The sequence below is a fragment of the Pipra filicauda genome, unplaced genomic scaffold, assembly GCF_003945595.2.
Source record: "Pipra filicauda isolate LSUMZ 115617 unplaced genomic scaffold, ASM394559v2 scaffold82_size2718185_pilon, whole genome shotgun sequence".
Lineage (NCBI taxonomy): Eukaryota > Metazoa > Chordata > Aves > Passeriformes > Pipridae > Pipra > Pipra filicauda.
In genome coordinates this window covers 253,660-262,658 of record NW_024105009.1, presented here as the reverse complement: position 1 = coordinate 262,658, position 8,999 = coordinate 253,660, and the positions used below count along the sequence as shown (strand labels likewise).

General features: G+C 37.9%; 1 protein-coding gene across 9 annotated transcripts in view; it reads right to left on the bottom strand.

The window, feature by feature from the left end:
• The window catches only part of CCDC73 (coiled-coil domain containing 73), a 65,264-nt gene that overhangs the window by 2,064 nt on the left and 54,201 nt on the right, over window positions 1–8,999 (bottom strand). For all 9 annotated transcript variants that reach the window (XM_027735771.2, XM_027735767.2, XM_027735777.2 and 6 more), the window contains 3 exons: window positions 7,687–7,855; window positions 5,043–6,572; window positions 1,928–2,061 (listed from right to left, as the gene is read on the bottom strand). In XM_027735771.2, the coding sequence (XP_027591572.2) occupies window positions 1,928–2,061; window positions 5,043–6,572; window positions 7,687–7,855 (1,833 nt within the window). The remainder of the gene's footprint in view (window positions 1–1,927; window positions 2,062–5,042; window positions 6,573–7,686; window positions 7,856–8,999) is intronic.

Here is an 8,999-nt window from a genome sequence, read left to right as displayed (position 1 = left end):
TCAGCAAGAAACGAATCATATTTCATTGCAAGCCACTAGTCAAAATCCCTATGGAATACCATGTGGGGCTGAACCTGGTCTGATAATCCAAGGTCATTTTGGTCTTCCACATGTGGAAGTGAAATTTTCTAGTGATATACAGCCATGCCACGTTACTTGGATTTTACTGAAGACAAGTGTTTGGACCTCTTTGGACAAGTAATTGCAGTTAGGTCACACGCACACACACATATAATATATATATATATAATTTTAATATAGTTCTGTGACAGTGGGTTTAGAATAAAAACATAATCTCAGCTGTCAAAACTAAAAGGCCTCAGCATTTTCATAATAAAATAGAAATAAAATGTGTCTTAGTGCCAGCACTAATATGGCAACATATGGGACACGTGTAAAAGCCATTCATTGCTGAACAGTGATTGCACATTGAGGGATTTGTGTTTAAACTGAGCTGAGGATGGTTATTCTTACCTTGGTATTTAGGCAAGGACAGACCAATGTTTAAAACAGTTCTTAATATTTTTACTAGAATTTTGAGTGCACCTGTAGCATTTGTTTATAGGTTTTATCCCTTTTCAGAGTACTGTGCTGTGGTTGAATGAGATTACCCAAACTGTAGAAGGCTTAAGTCTGCTCTAATTACAATCATACATATTAGTCAAAACAAACTGCTCAGCCCATTTTTAATCTCCCAGCAGCTTTTTCATCTCCGTCACGAAAATGATGGATTTGAGGACAGAAGGTACTAGAATGACACCAACAGAGAAGGGAGGGAGTGGCCTGCAATATCCCAGGCTGAGATTTCATAGATTAAGTATTTGGAAAATACTCTGTTCTTGTCCATCTCCACTTTTACTTAGCTGCTGGATAAGGAGCTTTAGTTTGGAGGTGACAAAGCAGACATAACCACAATCAGATAGTGAAATACAGCTTTGCTTCAGCTGTAGGTTATGTAGTGTAGTTCACTCAGTAAAATAAAAGAGACACAGTAAATACCACCACCATGGTGAAAAATCCACCCCCGTGTCATTCACAAATAGAGTCAGACTAGGAAAGGTGAGTAATTTAAAACAGTCTTCCAAATTTTAGGGAATGTGAACGTTGATGGCATTGAGCTTATTGAGCCTTCAGAAGTCAGGCAATGTTGTCACTGAAAACACTGTACACCCTGACCTCAGACCTCAGCCAGAGACAGCCTTAACTACCTGAGAAATAGCTCTAGAACATCTTCTAAAAAGAAAGGTCAACTGCAGCTGTAAATAATTGTATCACTTTTGAATAATATGTTTAGCATTAGGTCAAATTCTCATACAGCAGTTACAGCTGTTCAAGCTCCAGTCTAACACAGATCTGCAAATGCCCTTGCTAGTGCCATCCTGGATGAAGTTGTCTTACAGAGAAACAACAGGCTTCTATTTAATTTTCTGCTTTTACACATTTGTGTAATGTCATCCTACTAGATAGTAAGAAGTAACTAAATAGGACATCCCAGAACTGCAGCATAAGATAAACAGATAGGCTCTAATTCATAGATGTGCTGAATTTTTGTTCTTTTACATATTCTTTTAAATAACATAGTCTTATCAAGTAATAAATGAAACAATGTTTTTATACTTTTGCATTATACTATTTTTTTTTTAGCCCCTACATTTACTGTAGGTGATGATTTTTATTAGGGTCCACAATGAACTACCCTCTTCCTCCCCTCTCAAACAGACTGGTTAGCATCTGTTTGATTCATATGCTGTGACTTTTTCCTGCTGCTTTCTATCAACCTTAATTGTGAAAAATGGTGTCTTGTTGCCCTTCTGATATTATTTTGGAGATTGACTCAGCCTTAAAGTATCCAGATGGGTACAGTTGTACAAATATCTGTGGAATTAGCTCACTGAGGTCTGGTCTGCAATATTTTTAATTGACTTACATGTTCTGTGGGAAAAGAGGAATCATAAAAAGTCTTTGCTGTAGCATTCCATTCTTCACTAGGATCTCCCTGGGGGTCTTGGTGGATATTAGAGGTATTCAAAGTGTTGGTAGCTCTGTTAGAACTGGTAGAACCTGATTGACAAAAAGGAAATGGTAACAACTGCAATTTAGTCTCCAGGCACTAATTGTAAAGTAACTAAACTGGTTTACCTCTGATCTTAAAATATCAAATATTTTTGGTTTAAATCACTGGATCTCTGTTGTAGGCTTTTCTCCTTCATTTTTTTTTCTTTCACATACTTCTGCATCTCCTTTTCTCTAAAGATGTGTTACGTTTCTACTTTGATTAAAAATGTTTCCCGTCATTTTCACATATTAAGCTAATGACAAAATAGTGATTTATAGAAAATGTGTGTATTCTAAATATTCTAAGCGAATACATTTTTTTCAAACACTTATATTAAACTCACCTTCTGATAATTATAGTAAAATACACAAGTACTGCCATCCTTACATGATATTCCAGGGCGACTTGTAATAAAAACAGACATTCTTAACACAAAGTTTTTTAGACAATCAAAAAACATTTTAAAAATTAAGGAGGTTTTTTTGTTAGTGCCTGTATCTAATGTTTCAAGAGGTCAGGCTATAGCCATCTACCAAAGGTAGGAAGGACAGATAAGTAGATTAATCATGGCAAAGTAAAACTGTCCAGTCCTGCAGAGGTTTTATGCACTGTAACAGACTCTGTTGAAAGCAATATCAAGTTCCTTGCAGGATGAAAACACAAGCATACTTTCACAATTCCAGTGCAAACAGGAGCTGTTTTGTCACTACACAGATGCCTGTGATCACTGCATCAATAGTAAAAATCTTTGTTTTGCTATGAAAATACATGTTACTTTGTGGGTATGTAATAGTTCTTGAAGAATACTGTCATTTTATCTGGGCAGGAAAATGGTTATGGGTTTGTTTTCTTCTTCAAGCACTCTCCAGGAAGATCTATCCCATTCCCAGTTCGTTCCTCTGTTTACTGATGAGGAGTGGCTGCTCTCTGGGAACCAGAGTGGTATAAACAGCAAACTGCATTGTGGTAAGGCAGTAAAAGGAATTCCCTCAGATTGGTTTACTCAGCTCGTTCACCAATGCTCTTCACCTCTAGATCTTTCATATGGAAAAATTTAAAAAAATATAGGGATCCACATGGATTCTACTCCAGGTTTGCCTTTTGGGGAAAAGATCTGGAAACAAAACAATACAAAACCCAACCACAATAAATGTTGGGAGCTGCAGTGACTCATAGGTGCCCTGACAGGGAGGTTCTCCAGTCTCCAAAAGAGGTGCAGGATTCGGAGAGGTGAGCAGGCTCAAGTAGGGGCCTATCTAAATTAAGCAGAAAGAGGCACACCTGGGATGCAGACCAAGATCCTCACTAGAATCCAAGAAGTGTGGTCACTAGGCAGCTCACTTGGGAATAAGAGTTAGATTAAAATCCCTACCAACTCCTTGGGATAAACTTTGAGTCACAAGTAACTTCTTGGAATTCCAGTGTTTTGCCTACAGAAAGGTTTCTGACAAGGAAAGGAGGAGGAACACATGGAAGAACTTCAGATAGTGCTGTCTGTTCTTCCAGAAAAGATCCATGCAGAACAGCACATAACTGTGTGTTATTATTCTTTCATTTGATTGGAAGAATAATAACAATCAAAATTCACATTACTACAAGAATTAATGTACCATGTGAGATTGGGGTCCTGCTGCCTTGCTACCACCACTATTGTTTTAGGGACAAAGATACTTCTGAAACTGAGCTTCAAAAAATGGTATATCTGAACACAAATATGCATAGGCAGGACACAAGTACACAAACAACTTTGCCTGCAAAGCTAAATTCATAACACCAGAACAATGTAAAGAAACCAAACTGCTGGTTTTCTGTCTCATTGCCACTGGCTGCAAAAGTAAGGGATGGGAGTCCACCCTTCTCTTGGTTTGTTCAAGGGGCAAAGCTGAAAACACTACACCAACAAAACCTCAAGTAGACACAAACACCCTGTACTATGGATCCTGGTCTTCTGAAAAACATCTAAGCACTCAAGGCTCCAGTTTTGTATAAAATCAGGGGCTTTCTGTTCAAGAGCCCAAAAGACCTGCCTTTTTAAGCTTACAGCAGGCATTAAGAATAGAATCTGCATGCAAGCTCTGTTGTGAGAAAGGAAGGCACCACTTGTACTGTCTTTTGCTCTGTCCAGTTACTGAAGTAGAGGAACATCTGCAAATGCATTGGAGTCAGATTACTGTGGAAATAACAATGATGCTTTTGTTACTTTGCTCAAAGATCGAGTTTAGAAATGGCTCTTTTGGTAAATAAACCTAGGGGTAATCTGGAAGTTAATGTTACTGCAAAACAAACCTAAAACACAGTTTTTCCACATTTCAGTAATAATTTAGAAACACGTGGAATAAAGCTCATATTTACTGTTTTTCATATGCAAAATATTGCTCAACAAATAATAGCCAAGTGCCAACTGTAGGAGATAAAAAACCTCTTTGAGCACTCCTGAAGCTCGGTGTATTTTCCAGAGCTTGAAAGAATATAAAGTCTTTTCACATGTTCAATACACTGATGGTTTGAAGTGTCCATCTGAATTAGAGATGTACAATAAACTAAAAAGTAAACCACCTCTAAACCCCATTCAAAGAAGCATCTGCTGGTTCAAAAGCTACCCTAAATTTTGATGCAAAATGAGAGCACTGAATAAATTCCAAAAGCTGCTCAGTGTTTTTTAGATCCATGCAGAGAACTGATAGAATATGTTCTATATTAGGGTTAGAAATCTCTGTCAAAATTCAGTTTGTCATTGCACTGATGTTCTTTTAGAAAGAGAAATATGAGAAAAAAATTATTTAATCAACTAATTAAACTAACAAAAGCTGGTTAGTTGCATTCATACTATAAACAGAGAAATAGCACCTTTCAAATTTTTTGCCATATAACTAAAATGTCAGGTTTACATTTTTCTACACTGAGATACAGAAATTTCACATTTTCATAATTTTTCTAAGCTTATTCAGTATATGGTTCAAAGCATAAATGCTTATTGTTTTCTCACCTTGTCCTGTTTCTCCTGCGTCCACATTTTCACTGAGATTTTGACACTGTGTTTTTGAAATAACCTTTGTGTTTTCCACCAAGCATGGTAGTTTCAAAAGGGAAGGTTCCTTGGAGGCTGAAGTCCATGTAGCTTGACCTCTCATTTGATTTACTCTTGAACAAGAACCGAGGTCTAAAAAATTGAAGTATAGTGGAGTTTTCTCAGCTTTTTTATCTGAGGTTGAAAGATCAAAGGATGACCTTCCACTTATGTTTACTAAATTTCCAGATGTTCTCATGGGTAAAGAGCATGATTCTTTCAGGTGACCCTCAGCAAACTTCCTTCCTGGAACTGTACTGTTCAGCAAGTCTTTTTTCTCTTTTAACAATGTGTTATTTGTTGAATTATTAATCTCCAGGGAATGTCCACTTTTGATGGAGTGCATCTGAGTATCATCATTAATTTTTTTGCATGGAATTAGTTTATCTGTACCAGCTCTATCTGTTGGGGGTTTTTTATGAGCAATTTCCAGACCATCAGCCTTTACTGGAGGTGTGGTTTCAGCATTGGACGTGCTTGGATTTGTAGCATTCCCTGTTTGTTTAGTAGTGTCCTGTTCGGGCTGCTTGCTGGGCATGTCACCTGCATTTATTCCTCGTTCAGTTTTTGGGGGGCATAAATTGAAAGTAGCTAAGACAGACATATTGTCACTGTGTTCTTTCACAGCGTCATCACCACTTGCATTATCACCATACACAGTTGGTAGATTTTGAGCATCAGTTGCTGGAACTCCACTGCTCCCCAGTGCACCATTTGTGTTTATGTTCCTGGCATCATTTCTGTCTTCAGCATCTGCATGTATCTGTTTAAGAGGAAGTTTATGGAAACCACTCCAATTTAAGTTTTTTTCTGTTCTATGTAATCTGTTGCCCACATAATTGTCACTGGTCAGCAAGCTACATTTTTGGTATTCTGTTTGAGAACTTTCTTTAGTGTAAGGCAGGATGCCAAAACTTAACTCCTTGGCTTGATGGTCACCTGTACTTCTCTCACACAGAGAGTTCTTCTCAGTGCAAAGAACCACTTCAGGCTCAGGACTGAAAGCTTCAGGTGTAAGGACACTTTTGCTGTGTTGTATGGTGTCTGATTTTGTGTCTGCCTTAGCAGAAGTTGATTCAGCTGTAGCATTGCACAGTTCTTGCTTGCTGGAGTTGGTCTCCTGATTCCCATTTTTCTTGTCAGCACCTACAGGCTCAGTACTGTCTAAAAAGGCCTTTCTTTGCGTGTGGCCTCCTGCCAATGGCTCAGTGCTGGCCTGTGGCTTTTGTTCTAAATTTGTGTTGTTTTCATCCAGTAACATTCTCTGTGTTGCTCCTGGATTTTCTGCCTCTTTGCTCCCAGTGACATGCATTTCCGAGCTCTGTCCTTGGGTAATTAAATCAGTATCTGTGCAGAGGGTATTCCTGGGAGAAGCCTCCCTTTGCTTTTCTTCACAAGCACTAGCAACATTAATTTCATCCTTAGAACTGTTTTCAAGAACTTGTAAATCTGTAGGGTTGGTAAATGATAACCCAGAGGTTATATAATGCTTTATTTTTATAGTTTATAATTTCCAAAGAGATGGACTCAAGATTAATATTGATACTGATTTTTCTTATCTTATATTACACATACAAGCCTAACAAAAAGTTACTGAAGATAAGTATTGCACTATGGTAGCTTGCAAAATACTTATAAACTGATAAAACAGAAAATATATTAACGTTCTGTATATTTTAGATATGGCTTATAGTTGAAATAGTTCTCAACTGGTATCTGTCAGCCTTATTATTGAAAGGGGTCTTCATAATGAAATTATAACATTATTTCATAATAATGTGAGTCTATGTAAAGTTTAAGCCACTCATTACTACTGCATCTGTATTTGTCTTTATTTTTGAAAGTGGCATTTTTAACTAAATGGAAAACAAAGCCAAAATAGCTGTTTAAGGGACACACCAAAAGCAACATGCTGGGACTTGATAGTAGTGGGCCATTTCAATACCAGAAGGGTGTTTTCCAAAAGATGCTTTGAAGGCTGTGAGCATTGATCTTTTAAACCAGTCACTTTGCAGTTAATAAGCTTTTAAACTTCTGCTTATCTTTGCTACATTTTAGAGACTGAGCATTAGAGACTAAGTGCATTTCCTTTAAGTGGCTTCAAAAAATTACTTACTGGAGTTACAAAGTGCTTTGTACAGATTGTGATAGGTATTGTTATATTATCCACATGAGCAGACCTTCCCTGCCCTAGGCAGCACAACCACTCTCAGCCTTTTTCATTGTCTTATGGGAAAGGGAAGGTCATTGGTTTTGCTTTCAAACATTTCTATACACCTTACAGTTCTTCCCAAGCCCTGTTCCCTTCTGAACAAAGCACACAGAACATTGCAACAGCTTCAGGGGTTAGAGCCCACTGACCTTCTCAATGCCTCAGGGCAGCCACTGGAAGTACTGGTGAATTTATCATAGATGAGCACTACTCACACCAAGAATTTTCCTGTTGTTAGTACAAAATCACTTAACTCAGGATTTGATCATTCTCATCATGCACTGTACCTGCAAACATTTATCCTTCCTTCAACAATACTACTTATCTCTGCTATCCATGTAAGGTTATTACTTTGTTCTGTCTGTAATTCCTCAGTGTTTGAAGAGTGGTCTCTTGTGGTTTTTACTTCAGTTTCTTCTTCATGTCCACAATTACCATATTTTCTTATTACAGATTGTATGAACTCATTTTCTTTCTGAATAGCCTGTATTTCACTGTCTTTTGATTGTTCTTGACCACTCTAGCATAAGAAGGAACAAATGATTATACGTATTTTAATAATTTACTCCACTCACTGATTAGATCTAAAGTTCAGGACTTTGACTTAAAATTAATTTTACAATTCTGCTGGAAAACAAAGACCACTCACCTGAAGTATAAAAAGTTAATGTTAATAAGAGGGAATAAAAAAGCAGACTAATACCCTAGAAGAGTAGGAAAGAAATTAGGTCCTGCTATTACAGTCCACAAAGTTACAAAGACTGACAGAATTTCTCAGTGGAAGGAATTTGTGTTGTACACATGCTGACTGGATCACTCCCTCTCTCTGGTGGCCAAATCAGTGACCTGCTCAGTAATTCCATGCAGGAAAAGCCTGCAGGATTGCTGTTGACACCCAACACATGTGCATACACACACCTATTAACACCATTTTTTTTTAACAAACCACCTAGGACTTTTAACTTAATTTCACAAGCAAATAAGGCTCATGAATTTGTAATCCCTGTAATGCAGTTCCTCATTCCCTCCCAGGTGGCTTTTTAACCCAAATTTGAGTCAAATTCAACGTGAGTAGAAGCCTGAAGGATGTGTCTACAACACTGTCTAAATCACTGATCCACTACTGCACCTGTATTTGTGTATTTTTGAAAGCTACAGTCAATAAAGCTCTGTGAAAACTAGGAGCTGACTAGTGAAGAAAAAACTTAATAAAATCCCACCAAAATAAAAGGAAAAGGAGATGCATCTTTTATCATCAACTGTCCAGCAGCTGAAGACAGGAGCACGTGCTGGCTCCTGCCCTAAAGACAGGATGTAAAAGTAGGCACATGTGGGAGGGAGCTTAGTCATAAAAGATGTGAGAAAAAGCTGAGGATACTTGGGTGAGTGGAGATGTTGCAGAAGGAAGGCTGGGATGTGGGAGGGGGTTACAAGTTCTGTGCTTGGGCACTGGATGTGTGGGGAGGACAGAGTGTATTGCAAAATGGAGGGAGGCACGTGGACAGCACTGGTAAAAATGGGGCTACTGCAGTGGTGGCAGAGTAGGTGATGCAGAACACAAATCTGCAAGAAACAGCTTTATAGAAGTCACAGAAACATCTTGATCCTTCAAATTGAAGTTTCAGTTGAAATTTCTTCCTCTTTTTCTCCTCTTTTTATTATTA